This window comes from Ambystoma mexicanum, chromosome 10, assembly GCF_040938575.1.
Source record: "Ambystoma mexicanum isolate Mex_15411 chromosome 10, UKY_AmexF1_1, whole genome shotgun sequence".
Taxonomy (NCBI): domain Eukaryota; kingdom Metazoa; phylum Chordata; class Amphibia; order Caudata; family Ambystomatidae; genus Ambystoma; species Ambystoma mexicanum.
In genome coordinates, this window is record NC_090932.1 from 429,141,864 (window position 1) to 429,159,974 (window position 18,111).

Here is an 18,111-nt window from a genome sequence, read left to right on the forward strand (position 1 = left end):
GAAGCCTCTGGAACCACCAGGCCGACATGCTCTCTGACTGCGCAAACATCTGACACGTGGCTAATAGATCCGCCATTCTGTCCGCGGTCAGATACACTCTGCAGTCAATCGTGTTCCAACAAAAACCCAGGAAAATCAGGTCCTGTGAGACCGTCATGGAGGATTTCCGCCAGTTCACCGACAGCCCAAGATGGAACAGGAGCTGAAGGAGAGACTGGAGATTGCCCGCTGCCGCCAGCGGACAAGGGCTGCGTAAGAGCCAGTCGTCCAAATATGGATACACATGGATACCCTGGAGACGAAGATAGGCCGCAATCACCAACATCTTCGTGAAGACACGCGGTGCCGAGCTGCGGCCAAAAGGAAGCACCCGTTACTGGAAGTGCTCCTCTCTCAAAGAGAAGCAGAGGTACCTCCTGTGTGGATTCCAAATCAGGATATGCATGTACGCGTCCTGAAGATCCACAACGCTGTGCCAATCGCCCCTCTGTAAGGAGAAGCATATCTGGCTGGGCGTGATCATCTTGAATTTCTCTTGGGGTAGGAAAAGATTGAACTGGGAAAGGTCTAGGATGGTGTGCAGGCCAGCCTGGTTGGGTTTGGGCACCGTAAACAGTCGGGAGTAGAAGCCCTCCCCTCGCTCCCCAAGGGGAACGGGTTCCACAGCTCTGAGGTCCAGAAGTTTCTGAACTTCGGCCTTGAGGGAGGATGAGCCCAACAGCTGAAAAGGAGGGTTGAGGGGTTAGGTAGGGGGTAAAGGTAAGCGGAAGCCCGCTCGAGCGACTGACAAGAACCATTTGTCTTCTCTGATGGTCTGCCACGCCTCCCAATGAGACGCAATGCGTCCTCCCACCGGGGTCTCGTGCGAGCGCAGAAAACCCTCATTTGGCAGGCTTATCGGTGGCGGTGCCACCTGAACCTGATGAGGAGCGGGAGAAAAACCGCGTGCACTGTTGTCTACGGCGGTTATTCCCCACAGGAGTATCCACTCTGCGAGATTTGCGGTCGAGGAAGCCCCTAAAACCAGAGGAGGGTTGACTTTGAGACAACGGTCTCTGGGATTTGAAAGGAGCTTTGACCAGAACAGACAATGATTTAGCCTTCTGAGTGCTATCCTTGGTCTTGGTGAGCTCTACATCAGTAGTAGAATGAAAAAGCTCCTTACCATCCAATGGAAGGTCCAACACCTTGTCTTGCACTTCCTTAGAAAATTTAGTGGCATGCAGCCACGCCTGCCGTGAGGTATCAACCCCCAGCATCAGGCCCCGAGCTGAGGTGTCTACGTGATGAGCCGCAGCCTCCACGAGATCCTGGGCCAAGACCATGGCGTCGGAATGGCCTCCTTTAAAGTCTTCCAACTTCTTGACCTGGATGTGCTCCTCAAACTCCGACAGACCTTTCCACATCCGCATGTTAGCTCCCGCCATATTCAACTCAGCATTGGCCTGCCTGAGCTGCAAGGCTGAGTTGGCAAAGATTTTCCTCCCTAGGGAGTCAAGGAGCATGTCCTCCTTTCCCAAGACCTGAGTAGCCGTCGTGGAAGAGGATGCTGCAGGTCTGGATTGCAACATAGCTGCAGCCACCACTGTGGAGGAGGGAGGCGGACAAGACGACAGGGCCACCTCTTCCTTAGAATGTAGCCTGTACCTCACGTAAATCTTATTGACAAAAAGTACTGAGTGTGGCTTTTCCCAGACACTTCGGACCTCGGCCAGAACGTCCTTCTGCAGGAACAGGCCGGTACACTCCAAGGGAGACAGGGTGAACGCCCCAGAAAGCACGCCGTCCTGCGCGGGGGTGCCTCGGGCACCGGAACATCTAAGAAACTCATCATGTCCAGTACCCGGTCATGAAAGGCTCTGATAGAGCGGGGAAGGTCCTGGTTGTCCTGATCGCCTTGAGGATCATCTGACAGGTCAGGATCCTGCTGAGCCGTGTCAGGCACTGCCTTGTCCACTGGGGACAATGGAGGCAAAGGCGGAAGAGCCGGGGGAGGCTCCACGGGCAAGGAAGGCGCCGGCGGAACCACCGGAGGAACGGGTGGAGCCGGAGGCGTAGGTGGACATATCTCCTTGAAAAGCCCTTTGATATATTCCCTCATGGGGTCGGTGCGCATAAGCACCTGAAAATTACTGAAAAATGCGTCCTCCGGAGACTGTTTCGGAACCTGAGGAGGCCTCTCATGAGGTGGACAAATCCCGGGATGTAACGGGGAAGGGTGCCACACCGGCCCCTCCACCGACGTATCCACATAAATCAAAGGTGCCGCCCCCGCGGGCAACGATACATTGTGCGGAAGAGGTATCCGGGCGTTCCAATCATAAACCGGCCGGTAAGGATGCGCACAAGGGACTTTAGGTTCACCCAAGGGACCAAGCCCTACACCAGAGGCCGATGGAGTAGTTGTAGTGGTAGCACCTAAAATAGCCGCCGTTGTCGTGGCGGGAACGGGCGCCATTTTGTCCTTATCTGAGGGGAACTGCGGCAAGTGAGGAAGTGAAGCAAGGGTCCCCGTCGATGGATCAGGGGTCTTAATCTTAGCCTTAACATAAGGAACCTCGGCAGAGCCGGTACTATGAGGCCTGGAATTTTTTTGAGGAATACCAACCGCCAACTGAGCCTTCGAAGGAAGGACCTCGGCACTGCCGGTAAAAGAAGAACTTTGCTTCTTTGCCCCCTCAACAGGTCTGGTGTCACCACAAGAGCGGGAACGGGGATCAACCGCTTTCACCGACAACTGTTGGTAGCTTTAGCCTCTGAACGAGGGACCTTGGACCCAGGCCCGGTAACAGCCTTATCTGCGCAGGCCTCTAACATCCGTTCGGTAACAACAAGCCCAGCCAAGGCCTCGGGCGCACCCCGGTCTTGTTTTTGAGGGAAGCCGAGAGAGAGGCCTCAGAGCGAGCTCCGGTACCCCACGATTCAGTAGAACTGGGTCTACAAACAGCCCCCACAGGAGGGGCCTCAGAGCGTACTCTGGTATTCACAGGCCCCTTACGGAGACCCTTGGAGAAAACTCTGGTAGAATTATTAGGACCAATGGGCACCTCAGGGCGAACCCCGGTGACAGAGCGATCAACGCCCTTCCTGGACCGAGAGGAACCCGGGAAGGTATCCCCCGGCCGGGGTGCTCTGAAAAGTAAAAAACTTACCGGGCGTTTCTTCTTCTCGTCGATGAACGCCTGAAAATGCGAAGGAGGAGTTCGTCGGAACACCTCCTCCCACCGCTCCAACCGACGTTGAAGTGCCTGGACCGAAAGGGAGTCACAGTAAAAACAGGAGTCCTGACGGTGTTCTGGGCCCAAACACTCTAAATAAAGAGGATGGGGATCCGCCCTCGCGAAGCGACGGTGACAGGATGAACTATCAGGAAAGTCTAACTTGAAAGACATAGACATACTAGTAAACGAACGCTAGCGAGAGCCAGAGAGGAAAAAAGGGAATAAAATCTTCCGCGGATGCAAGTGCGTCCGGCCCTGATCGAGCGGAGAAAAGGACTGATGGGCGATGCGCGGAGTGGAGCCAAGGTGGGCGGGGTTATGGCCGCGTGCCGGGCCCCGCGCAGGAAAGAGAGGAAGGACCCATTTCTGGAAAAATGTGGATGCTTTTTACAAAGTGCTCCGGTCCCGTCACACAGGACGGAGAGATATCCCATAAGTATGGAGGAAAGGGGACAGGAAGTAGGAGTATATATTTTCAAGACAGGGAGGATGAAGGAGGAGGCAAGAGTGACGTGTTTATAGATGAGGAGACAGAGGAAGAGGCCGCACTAACCACAAGCTACAAGCATGAGGATAGGGAAAGGGACAATATGGTTAGATTTAGCAGAACCAGAAAGGAAAAAGCCAGAACACAATGAATATCCCAGGGGCCCAAAAATGTGATTAAAGCTTAGAAGAGAGAAGCCTGTACGTGAATAGATTGAGAAATGTACTGGTGTGAAAAAAATTAATATGACAGACATGGTTACAAAGAAAAAGGGTGCAACTGTGGGAAAGGGCGTAGGGTGTTTAGCGCACCACCATTGTACCTGGGGGCCTGCTGCTTCGTGTTGGGCTGGAGCCACACCCACATTACTTTAAAGGCCCTGGACCCGGCCTGCAAGGGTGAAGCCTGCAGAAAAGGCCGTGGGGTGTTTGGCGTACCATGGGTATTCGGTGCCTGAAGGTGGAGGCCAGGGCTGCCCCTTAAAGACTAAGACTGTGGAGCTATTGCTCAAAAGTGAGAAGGTTTTGTGTTAGGGGGTGGGGGCTGGGAGGCAAAATATAACACATTGTTTAGCAATCTCATTGACCCTGCTTTGCTGTTGTGTTTGACGTGACTGTCAAGCCCCAAGCGAGCCCTCGAGCGGGCTACCTTTTGCCACGTGCCAATCCACCATGTCTGCCTATGCGTGCCAATTGGAAACTATTGACAGTTAAGTGCAAAATGTTAATAGCACTCTCTGCAACAGGCGCAAATGCTGGTTGTGAAAAGACATGGCCACGCAGGCCCACAAGACTTGCGAGTGAGGCATACACTCATCAAGGAAATTAATCAGTTCCTCGGTAGCAACCAGGACGCTTGGGGGAGCAAAGACATTAACAGCAAGGCAAAGGACAGTTTACACACCAGCAGCTGCAGCAGAGTGATCAACTACAGCCTGGAGCATGGGGGTAACAGATAACCCTGCAGTCAGTGACATTCCATGCAGATTTACGCATGAGAGTCTGCCCAGCACCACAGATGGCTTTAAACACTGTAAAGGTAGCGTAACCGCAACCTCCACATCCCTCCACGGTTTTGTCTTCAAGCAAGGCTCTGGCGTCCAGTACAGATGATTTTGTTACCGTCTTAAATAGAACTGTCACGGACGAAGGCAAACCAGTTGAGATGGCCATCGCAGACAAGAATCAAGTGACTAGCCAGGCAACAAAGTGTTCACAGAGGGGAGGGTCGCCACCAAGGAAAAGTCCAATACAAGATACCAAAGCTGAGGAAATGACAACCCTACAGAGATCACAACTAGAACTCATAAAGCCGTCATTTGCCATTGCCCCCGACGCACCTGTTGTATCAATGGAAAGCAAGGACAAAGAGGGTGCCGAAGATAAATCATGTAATCACCATGGCATTAGTCCCTTGGCAAAGGCCGGACCAAACTGAGAAGGGACAGACCCTGTGTGCTGAGCTGGGCACTAGACCCCCCGGCTTTTGTTCCCCACCTGGGATTCACATTCTGAATATCGTTGATCAAGCTTCCAAGGGAGCACTAGTGGCAAATGGAAGTAAATGTAATCTTGTACTGGCCGAGCTAGCAGACTTGAAGAAGCTGCTATTGGCCCGCCATGAAGTCCAACGAAAAGGGGGAGTCATGGGAGAGTCATCACCCAGGAAGGAGGACATCACAGGGGCTTGCCAACCCTCGGAGGACAAAGATTATCGCATCCAGGAGAACTGTCCAAGCTCGACCAGTACCATCCATGCAATTTGAGAGAGCTCGGGCCCCAACGCCTCAGGCTCCAAACTACTCGGGCACCTCTGCCTGAACCCCAAACCTTGTGAACCATGATGTGCAAATACTGCAGCAGACTACTGCCTGGCCGGGTAACTGGGTATCCAGAGCTAATCGCATATGTGACAAGCCAACTGGTAGGGCTTGCTACGTAGGTACAAATCTAGACCCCAATGATATTTGTCCCAGGTCCTGCAGACTACAGCATGGGCAAGGTCTGGAATTTGCTAAAGTGAGAGGGACTCAAGGGGGATTAGTATTCTTGCATAGGGTACCCAAACTGGCCACCAATTGTTCAGACTACGGAAGGGCTCATAAATAAGTGCACCCATTGGTTCAGAGATGTAGGTGGCTGCCTATCTGTAATCAGAGAGAACATTATAAACTGTAGTAGATGGCATTACCAGGTGGCGAGTGCCGTTGATTTCATCCTAATTGAATTAAGGGAGCATAGAGTGGCCAATGGCATCTATGGCACTGACATGAGACGCCGCCCACTACAAAATAGCTTGAGTGAAATCAGAGCCCATCCCTACTATGGCAATGATCATCCCTCGGACATCAGGCAACATCATCTATTGCTCTCTGGTGCCAATGTAGTACCACTGGGGAGAAGGTCCAGGGGCACAACCAATGGAAGAGGGGAGTGTGCATATTTGGACAATTTTAACAGAACTTAACTGAGTCATGGGCTTCTATCTTTATTCTATGAAAGATGGACTGTCATTTGTTGTGTAGCAATGTGTTATGATGTACTTTTATGGCCTCATGGGCGAAATAAAGTTATTGACTGAATGACTGACTTGGATAAGGAGCGGAATCTACACAGTTCAGTTTATAAGAGAAAGCAGGAGGACAGCCGCAAAATGTTCTGTGGCCACCAATGGACAAACATTTTTTCATTTGTAAGCTGTCATCATTGATATCAGGGGCAGGTAAATGTAGTTATGAATGAGAAAGAATGACATTGGGTATGACAAGCGGTGGGTGACATAAAAAGCTTGCTCGCTGCCATATTAGGAGAGCGGGCAGACGAAATTTTGAAACGGGCAGGCTATCCAGTAGTGACAGCCCAGAACACCAATCATGACCGAGCACCATTAATAAATGCTGATCCGACATATGGAGAGCATGTAGGGATTCACTACCCAGACTCAGCAGACATGAGTGCAATTAATGCATAAGATGCATTACCATTAAGATGCTGATGCTTATATTTAAGAGTTTGAGTTTCAGGAAAATTGGCAGATGGAAACGAGAGAAACGTGGTAGAAAAACAACTATTTTGAATCACATTATGCCAGGGTTGCCAAAGGCAGTGCAGAGGCAATTGAAAAAGATGTGGGAATGAAAGCAAAACCATTGGCAGAGATACAACGGACTATAGTTCACCACTGTCAGTTAAAACAAGATAAAGACAAAAAGAGAATTGAGGACAGGAAAATGGAGCAAGCAAAATTAGTACAGAAAAAACTGTCAAAGTTCTCAGTGGAAGAGGAAGTATTGACACATGGAGCACTGCAGGTACATGAAGTACCTAATGGGAATTTTTCCAGGAAGGGGAGAAAATAATTATTTTCTACGAGGAGGAGGTGCACTCAGACGTACAGGGTTCGGATTTTAGGATCCACCGGGAGAGGGATTTAATGTTTAATGAAGGGCAAACTGGGTTTGGAGGATAGACAGCAATGTTGAACATATGGTAAAATGTGGCACATTTCATTCCAAGATGGTCGCCAGTTCGTGATGGTGCAAAACTCCTGTACTCCGCCCGGGCGGGAACTTAAAGGCGAAATTAGCATTCTGTAGAACGAGAACAAAGTCAAATCTGTATTCACGGAAAGCGCACTGAAAGGTGTGCAGGAAAGGAAATCTGAATTGCAGCCATTATGCCCTCCCGACTGGCAGCTTGTGCAGCAAGAACGCGGCGAAGAGGTGGCACTGCAGAGAGACCGGTGCGTAATAGCAACTTGCAGCCAAAGACAAAGAAAATCACCGCTTGCCGGGGACCTTAGACTAGCGGGTGAGAGGCGTCGCTGGCCGAATTGAAACCCCCGGACACCACAACACCTGCGGTGAGGGTTAACACCAACAGCGGGGCAGACAGTCCGAAGCAGAGCAGCGGCACGACGGGGGAAAGAACTAGTTGGACTGAACAACAGGCTCGCACTCAGTGAGAACAGTGAGAGGCACAGAGAACAGCGGTACTGATGAGGTGGCACCCACATCCCAATGGAGACTGCACAAAAGAGGAGACTGCAACGAGTTTAACCCCCCCCCACGAAGAAAGTCATCAATGAAGGGAGGATCACGATCATGTCAGAGCACGATCAGAACACTCACAGAGAGCGGAACGGGAGATCCACAACCCCCAACTCCACACAAGGCCTCCCAAGGACTTCAGCAAGGCGATAAGCCATGCGGATATGTAGAAGAGGGGAAGCTCAACAACTCCAGCGATAAGGTACGGATGACACATGTGCAACATTCTAAGAAGCATAGCACAGTACACACCACAACACATACAACGAAGGGGGAAGATCAGCCCCGTCACATAAGACAATGCTAACATTTGGGCACTGGAAAGCAGGCTGTTGAACATAAGCTAACAAGGGGGGTAACATGTAAAAAGGAGCAACGCGACATGCAACTTGGGACAGCCTCCAAGCCCAACCTACCTGACAGAGCAGTAATGAATAAACAGGGCCTCTGGGTGAGCCAGAGGGTGAAGGGGGGACAGCATCCCAAGACGCAGAGTATCTAGGGTGGGAACAAGGCGAATCAGAGCAGTCCACTCCCCGGAACCACCAAATAACATACTGCAACTGGCACGAAGGACCCACACAGCGCCACTTCGACTCACCTACAAATCAAGTTTCGAGGCCATTGGCCCCAGCGGAATCAATGCTTACCCGGACAAAGGGATAGAGAAACCCCCAGACAAAAGGTGTAACCCAGGATTGCGCCATAAAACGTTGAAAGGGGGAACCACGACCAGAGCCCATGCACAATCTAACTCCAGATGCAGGATAGGTGGAATGAGACATACTGAACTAATCAAGAAGCGCTTGCCCCCATCTTGCCCAGTGTGTCACGGTGAGGATACATAGGTTCAGCCTCAGCCAACAGAGGCCAGGGGCCAAACCTAAGAACACCCACTGAGAGCCAAAGGCACAGCCAAAATACGAGGGGCAGTTGGAGCATTGCTGGAGACAGCATCGTTTGGAAGAACAGCAGAGTGAGGTCGCGACAGAGGAAACAGACAACCGGGAAAACATGGAGGAAGGCACTAAGATTGCCCTGAACAAAGAACAGCTGCAAGAATGTTTGAAAGGGATGGAAAGTAGAAAGATGAAATCCCTCCAAGACCAACTGGGCAAAATAAGTGAAGAACTGCAGTACTCCCTACAGGAGGTCAAGAAGGACATTACAGAACAGGGGACAGAGTGGACACTACAGAAGCGGGGCATTTGGAGATCGCAGAAGACTCAAAACAGAACAGTGTACTTCTCAAGCAGGACGCCAGTGCGACACATAACCTCAAACTCCTGGCAGAAGACCTCTAGAATAGATCCCGTAGATCCAACATTAGGGTTAAAGGCCTTGTTGAAACAATCGAGGATAAAGACCTGAAAGAAACAAAGCAGCATTGCTTTAGCAGCTAGCTAACCGGCACACAACCGGAGGACATATTAATAGATGAAGTGCGCAGAGTAGGACCAAGAAAACGGACCCAGGAGCTAGGCCCAGAGATATCTTAACTGGCAATGACTTCCTACATCACGAAGGAGGAGATGCTGCAAGTAGCGAGAAAGCAACAAACAGTCTTTATCAACGGAACTCAAGTCCAATTATACCAGGACCTAGCATTAACTACACTACACAAAAGAAGACAGATGCAGCCGGTCACAAGGGCGTTAATAGCCAAAAGAATTACCTGCAAATGGGCATATCCCTTTGGTTTGCTGTTCACCTGGGAGAGCAACCAGCAGTGGATCACCACATGTGAGGAAGGACTGACCCTGCTACAGCTAGAGGAGGAAGAACCCGCTACGAACATGGGGTCAAGTCAAAATCAGAAAGGGGAAAGACCCAGAGAGTGGGAATGGTCATCCGGCACCAAAAAGAGACGAGTCAAAGAGGTCACTCTAACAGGCCCCCGTGCGAAATGAGGCACAGAAGCAGAAACGCACGCAAGAAAATCAATAAGTGAGGCCCAAGGTTGGAGTCAGCGGGGAGGGAGGATATTAAGGAGGGGAAATGATTGTGAGATGAGAGAAGCAGGCCCGGGCGGGGAGGAGGGAGGAGGGCATCTTGGAACCTAACTCACCATATGGAAATGTCCTGGCAGAGGGAAAGTTGGGGTAGATACGAGACCTAACGCCCTGGGAGGAGCCCGGGGGAGGTTCTAAGGAAATTTGGTCCAAAGGGCAGGGAACGGGGAGGGGCGTGTTGTGGGAAAGGGGAGCGAAAGTTAAAGTTAAAGTTCAGATAAATGGGAAAGTTCTAAGGTATGGTCCGCAATGTGGGAAGAAACGAAGTGTAGGCAGCTGGAGGAGACACAGCAACTATCTGGAAAACCCCAGGTGTAAGAGGTATGGCTGACTTGAATATCATAACCCTAAATGTACAGGAACTAAATTCGCAAGTGTAGCGACTCTCTATTCTGGCTCAAGCATCAATAGTCTTTCTACAAGAGACACACCTACTGCCTACAGATGAAAAAAGGATGACCCATAAAGCATTCCCTGGAGAGTATTATGCTATGTGAGGGAAAAAGACCAAAGGCTTGGCTATACTATTGGGGGCAATGTGATATTTAAGAAACGAGCTTTGCACAGAGATAGGGAGGGCTCCTCAAAGGCACTAAACACACAAGGAGGTCAGGGAGGCAGCCACGAGGACCCCGATAGGGATGGAGCTGACTCTGCAGGAGGGTACGATGACCAGCACAATATCGAGGTTGTATAGACTGTTCGATAAGGCACAAGGGGGGGATACACTCATAAAAGGGCAACTGGGATAGGAACCTGGGCACACCCATCACGGAGGAGGAATGGGGACAAATCTGGAGGAGGGCATAAAAGACGTCCAAATGAACTGCTATTAAGGAAACTGCATATAAAATATGCTACAGGTGGTACCTGCCCTCCAACCCCCATAAGCTGCATAAAATGAACCCTTGTTACCCCACCACATGTTGGAGACAAGGCAGTGGCAAAGGAGATCTATATCATATGTGGTGGTCATGCCCCAAGGCTACGGTATATTGGAAGGAGGTCCTAGGACATATAAAAGATATTACAGGCAAACAACTGCCACCCACACCAGAGGCAGTACTGCTGGAGACAGAGTTGGAAGGAGTTTACGCAACCGGTAACAAAGCCACCCTTATGACCCACCTGTTAATGACAGCAAGGATGACCCTGGCCCATGGGTGGAAAAATACAGACGGTCCCATAACATTATGCTGGTGGGTCAAAATCTGGAGGGTAATGGCCATGGAAAAATTGGGAACCCTGAAAAAAGGCAAACCTCAGAAATTTCTGTCAGTATGGGATCCATTCCTTGAGTTTGTTAAGGAAAGGGAAGGCCAGTATTATAGATCAGCAATAATGAGAGCGTTACAGAACTGAGAGACACTGAAATGGGAACAGAGGAGAATCACAATCATGAGTTATGCCTAAATACCGGACACACCAAACTCATCAAGTAACACAGAAATTGGAACCATACCGTTTTGGGATAGGGTGGGAAGGGAAAGGGGGGGGGGGGGGGAATCATGAAAGGTTTGGAAAATGTTATTTTAAAGTTGGACTGAATCACATAAATGCACAATCACCGACCCTAGGTGGAACTTTACTAATAGGCTACTCAGAACAGAGAGTGTGATACTTATTGAAGCAACTATGCTGCCAATGCCATGTAAGCTGTGATTGACTTTGAATAAAGATTTGAGAAAAAAAATGGGGCACATTTCACGCGTATGGAGATGTAGGGCAGAGATGCAAAAGAATTGGCAAGCAGCAGCTGATCCGGGGGGTATGCGGGGCACATATAGCGCCAAACAACCTGAGTACTACGCCTAAGATCACACGCAGTATCAGACACAAGTGCCACAAATGCAACCTACACAGCAAAGAAGACCAATGCAAACACAGCAAGGAATGGGTAGCAAAGCCTTTCCCAGTAGTGGCAGGGAGGGGCGTTGAGGATACTCAATATGCCATGCCTGGCCCCATATCACGTAGCAGGGGGTGGGACCTACCCCTAGAGCAGTGGTCTAGGGCCTAGAGTAATACACAAATACACACATACGAGTCAGGAAAGGACATTGTCACAAGCCCTTTTATGGGTGTTTTCATATTTCACCATTTCAAATAGAATTGAGTCTTTGGTTGCTATTGACATGAACATGTTAAACACTTGTTAACTCATTTGTTTTTACATCTATCATTTGTCTTTTTTCAAAGCTACTTTTATACCAATTCCCTAACAATTAAAACATTATTCAAACTGCTTTCTGTGAACACCCCCTCTCCCCTCCCCCCGAATGCCCACTTATTTAAACCAATAAGCACACACCTTTGGTGACAATAGTATTGTCTGCATTTGCAATCACCAATTTGTATACATGCTAGAGAAAAATATAAACTGTCTTCTAACTACCGGTATTCAGTAGAAATGAAGTCTATAATGCTAAATTACATGTTATAATTTGGCATAAGCAGGTAGGTTATCATTCATCTCTGTGCAGTAGCGCAAAGGAAAGGAATATTTACAGTGTATTAACCCATCTATTGTCCAGATATTGCATGTAAATTAAATTCCTTAAGCAATTAATAAAAAAGGAATACATTTATAGTAAAAAGTTATCCATTACTGGAAAAGAAAGCAAAACTGATGGGCATTTTTTCCCACCAAAAGTAGCATAGAAATGAATAGTGCTAATATAAAAGATGAAATCGAGCAGGGCTACTACAGAAGAATGCTCATTTTCAAGGTCTTAACTTACCATCACCATTTTTGAAAATAATTCCAACTGAATCACCTCCCGTGACCTTGTTGTTGTACACAACCCACAAAGGTTTCATTTTTGAATCCATGTATTTGCATTTTTCAATACTACAAGTAAAGCAACACATACACATTGGTTAAAGGACAAATTATGTTATAGTAAAACAAATACATTTGTAAAAGACCATGCCCATGCAAAATACAGCAACTCTTCAGCACCTGCATGTTGGAAAGAAAACTAATTCATAACACTGCCAACGACTTCATCTTTGTTGCATTTCAAAATTCCAACTGTGGTTAAGAGCCGTTCAGCATATACACATAAAAGTGAATTTACACGTGTGGTGAAAAATGTAGCTGTAAACAACTAATATCAAATTTGAAAACGTTTATGTTCATAAGGGGCTTTAATGGAGTAAAACTGTGGTTCCATGATCCATTAAATAATTCCATTCGTTTTTACATGCTTTGCCAAACTTGTGACCAGGGCCTTCCGATAGGAAAATGGAGTATAAACTTAGGGTAAGATTCATCATAGTATTTGCTTTAGTAGGGACACCAGAACACTTTGAAACAGGAATTTGTGCCTTGTGTGTATATATATTTTTACATCGTCATTCATAAAACATTTTTAAAAAGAATCAGCAGGATTCTAAGATGGCCGCCAAGCAGGGCGCACCGTGATCGATGCTCCCCCAATCCCTGGGACCGAAACGGGGCTAATATAAGAAAGTTTCGCCCTCCCCAGGCGCAGAAAACGGAAAGAGTGGAAGGCTCGGTGGCAACAGTCCGTGCCTGGGGTGCACAACTGACTACAAGTAGATTCCGCCGAGGCGGCAAAGAGGAGCTCTGCGAGGGTCGGCCTGGCCCAGTGCAACAGCAGACACAAGGACCGAGAAGAGCTGGGTGGAAAATAGTAATCTGACCCTGTAAAGACCGGTAGGGGCTGTCTGTACTTCTGCTCTCTATATGGTAGAGGAGAGGCACAGTGGACCCCAGCCAAGATTCTCTATTCGGTAGCAATGGACAAGCAATCAAGGCCTAGCTTCTCAGGAGGTGATGCGGGCTGGTTCTTAAGTACAGTGTAGTCCCCGAACCCCCACAAAGGAATGTCCACACACTGTATTACTGAAAACACAGTCTTTATATAATTAATATTCAAAAGTATGTACACGATCACAATAACGCACTTTGTACTTGGAAGTCAATAATGATAAATATATACACGTCTAGAGTGGTACCACTAATGTTATCAAATCTCATTAAAGTGCATCAACTGTATGGTTAAAATGTCACACAGATCAATAACAAGTAAACCAGCAATAGAGATAGGCAGGAATGTAAGATGGTGGAAACAATAGGCAGAATGCTGACCCCTACCACTAGGCACAGTTCTGTGTGGCGATCCCCCCCCCACCTGGGCAACCTGTAAATAAAGATATATAGCACAAGCCCAGTCCATATATCGTCCGATAGTCTTACTTCTTCCTATTAAGGTTTTACCCCCCCAATGTACCTGGTGGAGTAGAGTTCTCCGACGATGCACCGACCGATCCTTCTCGAGTAACTCCCTTTCAGGCGGGAGCCACGGATCGTCGAGAGGTGTCGGGGAACTTCGCGTTCGGTGTCAGGGAATCAACGGCCCTTCTTGAGTGCCCTCCCTTTAAGGCGGGAGTCACGGGTCGTCGAACGTCGGCGGTGAACAGGGTGAACTATGGCAGGGAAGTGGCAGCTTCGTTCCTAGCGGTGCTCGTCGACGACACAGCGTTGGCGTCCTGCAAGGAAGAGGCGTGCGGGGCACCTCGGTGACAATAGTTCTGGACCGCTAAGAGATGAACTGTGGCCCAGCAAGAGCGTCGAGTCGTCGGCGTCTCTGCGGTCTTTAGGGGGCGGGAAACCCACCGGTGGATGCTCCTCGGTGCGTCGACGGTCGGGCCTTCTCCAGCGGGAGACAAGCGAATGCTGATGCAGGCGAGAGCGTCCAATGATCAGTTGAAGTTCTTAGGCAAACGGGAGCACGGCGGCTCCGGTCGGCGATGGCGGTCGTCGACAGTGGCGGACAACAGTCCGAGTGCTTCTCCTTGGAGTTCCACAGCAGTCCCCGTATCGGGTCGGCAGCCTGTCGAAGGTCTGTCTACCAGAGCGCGTTGGTGAAGATCAGCTGTGCACGATGGTCCCTCGTAGCTCGGTAAGAGGGCGCCTTACCAGGTCCTCTCTGCGTCAGTCCTTGGAGGCACAGCAGCTTTCAGATTGGGAAGGAGAGCAAAAGCAATTCTTCTCATCCAGCAGGGCTTCAAGGTCAAGCGTCAGTTAATCCAGCTACTCGTCGTAGTGGACTTCAGCTTCTGAACACTATTCCTAGCAGTGAGAGGTCCCCAGATACACTGTTGATCTCCCATTAATTCCGCTGGGTCACACTCAAGCATCCAATCATGACTACGGTCATTCATGCAGGCAGGCAGCCAATCAGGCACACCAGGTATTCAGGCCATTCACTTCTCTCCAGACACTCACAACAAGTTATGTGTATTGGGACAAGTACCGAGCCATTCAACACTCTAAGCTGCATTCATACCGGTTTCGGGCAGGGTTGTCTCAGTCATTGTGTCAACCACCAGATACTAGACACCCACAACACAGAATGCATATTCGTCACACACTCTATTCACCCAGGTCCCACCCACAGGAGGCACCCACAACATACATCACCGGGAAGGCTCCAGCTAGTCTGACTGGGCCTTCACAACAACACCATATATGGCACTTCCATCCAACAGCCAGTCCAGGGGAAGGGACAGAGTCAGGGCTTCCCAGGACTTTGGGAAAACAAGGTGATGGGTAATAGAAAGCAAGAGGGCACCGGGCCCATCTTGTTTTCCATCAGGGATCAACTGATCCCAATGGTAGGGCCGGGGTATCCCAAAATGGAGGATACTCCGCGCACCTGTCAAATTCAGCATGGAGCTGCCACCAGCCCATACCCTGCTCTGTGGGCCACCCACAGGTGCCCAAAAACATACACTAGGGGCACAGGGTTGTACCCCCACGCCTGGGTGCCATAAGGGTATCCCACGGGTCCGTTCACCAAACCAAAAGAAAGAGCTGCACCGCCAGGAGTCCCACATGAACTCCTGCGCGGAAAATACGACAGAACACACGATAAAAAGCAGTAAAGGACAAGGATACGGAGGCCCTGTCCCTCCGATGCATTTCCAGCATCACAGACCCTCCCAAGCAGCAGTCATGGCCCACACAGAAGAGAACGGACGCACAGAATACTTGAAGGAGGAAAGTTGGGAGGAGTGCACATTGGCCCCCCCCCCTTCCCCGAAGTGTGCCGTCGCAGAAGAGGATGCTCGCGGGGGAAGGCAGCGAGCAGCAGACCCGGAGCCCCTGCAGCAAAAACGGTAGGTGCCACACCCACGCCTGGCCATAGGGAGGGAGGGCTAAAGACCCCAGACAGCGGAGTAGTTGCACAGGAGGTGGTCTGCTCTGGCTCTGGATGGGGTGTGAGCCAGAGAGGGAGACCACAAATTGCCTGCATCCCCAGGCCCGTGCACAAGGCCCTATCCCCCCCTTTAGAAACATCACAGACTTGGGAAATTTACGACTGAAACTGGAAAGGGGCCCAGAGTGTCAACGCGGGCAAGCACACACGCACGCAGATACAAAACGTTAGAAACTGCGGCTGGAGAGGGACGAGAACGGGCCTGGAGGATAGTCGGCACTGGGCCAAAAAGCTCAGACAGCAGACCCTCTAGACAAAGCAGGTGGTGCACCCAGCCTACACACAGAAGGGGTCTGGAGCGCAGGCACCAGGGACTCACCAGGCAAACAGGACACAAAGTGAGACTTAATTGGTGGAGGCGGAACGGCCATTATGTCCAAGTCAAGGGGGAAAGACCCCATATAGTCAACAAAAGGAGCCAAGGTGGCCCAGGACTCCAGCCACCAAACCATGTGCGGCCGGGAAACGGTGTCCCACCCTGGCACGGGGCAGCAGACTACGACCAGGCCTTAATAGGTGACCCCCCAACCGTAAGAGGCCGACAATGAGGTGGTTACCACAACACTCCTCAAACAGTTTTACAACTACTTTAATGACAAAATAACGGACACAGTCCAGTGGCACATGGACAAGAAGAGGGAGGACCTAGCGGAGCCCCTTCAAGACATCAAAAGAGATGTGGGCAAGATTGAAGAAAGGGTGGACATTAACAAGAGGGTGATCCAGGGCCTAGCCAACGATGCTAGAAGGTGGCCACGCTCATGTAACAACTGGCTACAGCCACTCCTAACCTCGAGCTACAGACAGAAGAACAGGAAAATAGAAGATCAAATATACGCATTAAAGCCATGTCTGAGGAGGTGCCAGACAAGGACCCAAGAGGAGTGGTCACCAGCATCTTTATTGGCCATGTAGGTTTAAGTTTAATGGATTTATATTGCGCACCTACGGACCCAAGGGCTTGAGGGCGCAGACATAAAGAATAATAAGAATACAACATATACAAAGATAACAAAAAAGCAAAACATAGGAATAATAAACCATATGATCATCCAGATGACTGACTTTGCGGACAAAAAAATCAAAGCATTAGATTACAGTTTGAAAGCCCTTTGGGCAGGTACTTGCAGCGTCTGAGATACACCGGTAAAGAGCTCTTCCCGCAACCAACTAAAATACAGTCACTGTTGGGGGAGGAGCACCAGTTACTCAGGTCCAGCCTTTTAATAATCAGTAAATCGTCCAGTATAACTGCACCCGGACCTGTTCTCTGGCGCAGCCATGCAAGAGTCTTATGTCGCAGTGCTTCTTTAGACTCGATTCCAGTTGATTTCTGAACACTGGTAATAATAAAATTTCTCTCATCCATTATAAAGTCGGGAGAGTTCGAATGTTTTAGCCGTAGCATTTGTGCTTTTTTTATTTGAAGATTGCGTGATAATATCCTTTTCCATTTAGAGTTCATGGCTAAGGGCTGATTAGCTGCTTTAAAGTCACCACTTGACTTTTGTGAAGGTAGCGATGGATCAATTTCCTGAGTAGGGTCTATGTTAGAAGCTTTTACTCTTTCCTTTTCTGGCAGAGGTGGTGCAGAGTATCCCAAAAGGGGTTTGATGACCATAACCATTTGCGTAGCTTGATAAAACATTTTCTTGAATATGGGAGTTTGACAGGCAATGTTGACCCTCAACACCGGATCAAAAGAGTCCTTGCTAAGAGGCTCCTGGGTCTGAGAAGAGGCATTTACCTTCGATGGCCGAGAAACCGCTACCCAATCGTTTAAGGCGTCCATTAGGAGACTAAGCTCAAAAGGTTCCTTACAGAGGATAAGCTCTTTAGCAATGTTGGCCATGAGCTCAGGCCATTCGGGGGATACAATATCCTCAGGTTGTGAATCTAGACCCGGAGGAGCCAGGAGGAGGTCCGCATAGACAGGGCACACAGAGTTGGGCTGCGGAGAATGGGACCAGGCGCCAGACCAAGGAATGTCCTAGAGTACTCCATGATTACTCACCGAAGGAGCGGTTTCTGCAGGCAACAAGAAAGTGACCCAAATATCTTACAATGGATCATTTATTCTCTTATTCCAGGA

The 18,111-nt window shown here is 49.5% G+C and overlaps 1 protein-coding gene across 7 annotated transcripts in view; it reads right to left on the reverse strand.

Moving 5' to 3' along the window:
- Positions 1-18,111, reverse strand: part of PIK3CB (phosphatidylinositol-4,5-bisphosphate 3-kinase catalytic subunit beta) — a 2,502,085-nt gene that overhangs the window by 607,067 nt on the left and 1,876,907 nt on the right. For all 7 annotated transcript variants that reach the window (XM_069617988.1, XM_069617990.1, XM_069617991.1 and 4 more), the window contains one exon: positions 12,510-12,619. In XM_069617988.1, coding sequence (XP_069474089.1) covers positions 12,510-12,619 — 110 coding nt within the window. The remainder of the gene's footprint in view (positions 1-12,509; positions 12,620-18,111) is intronic.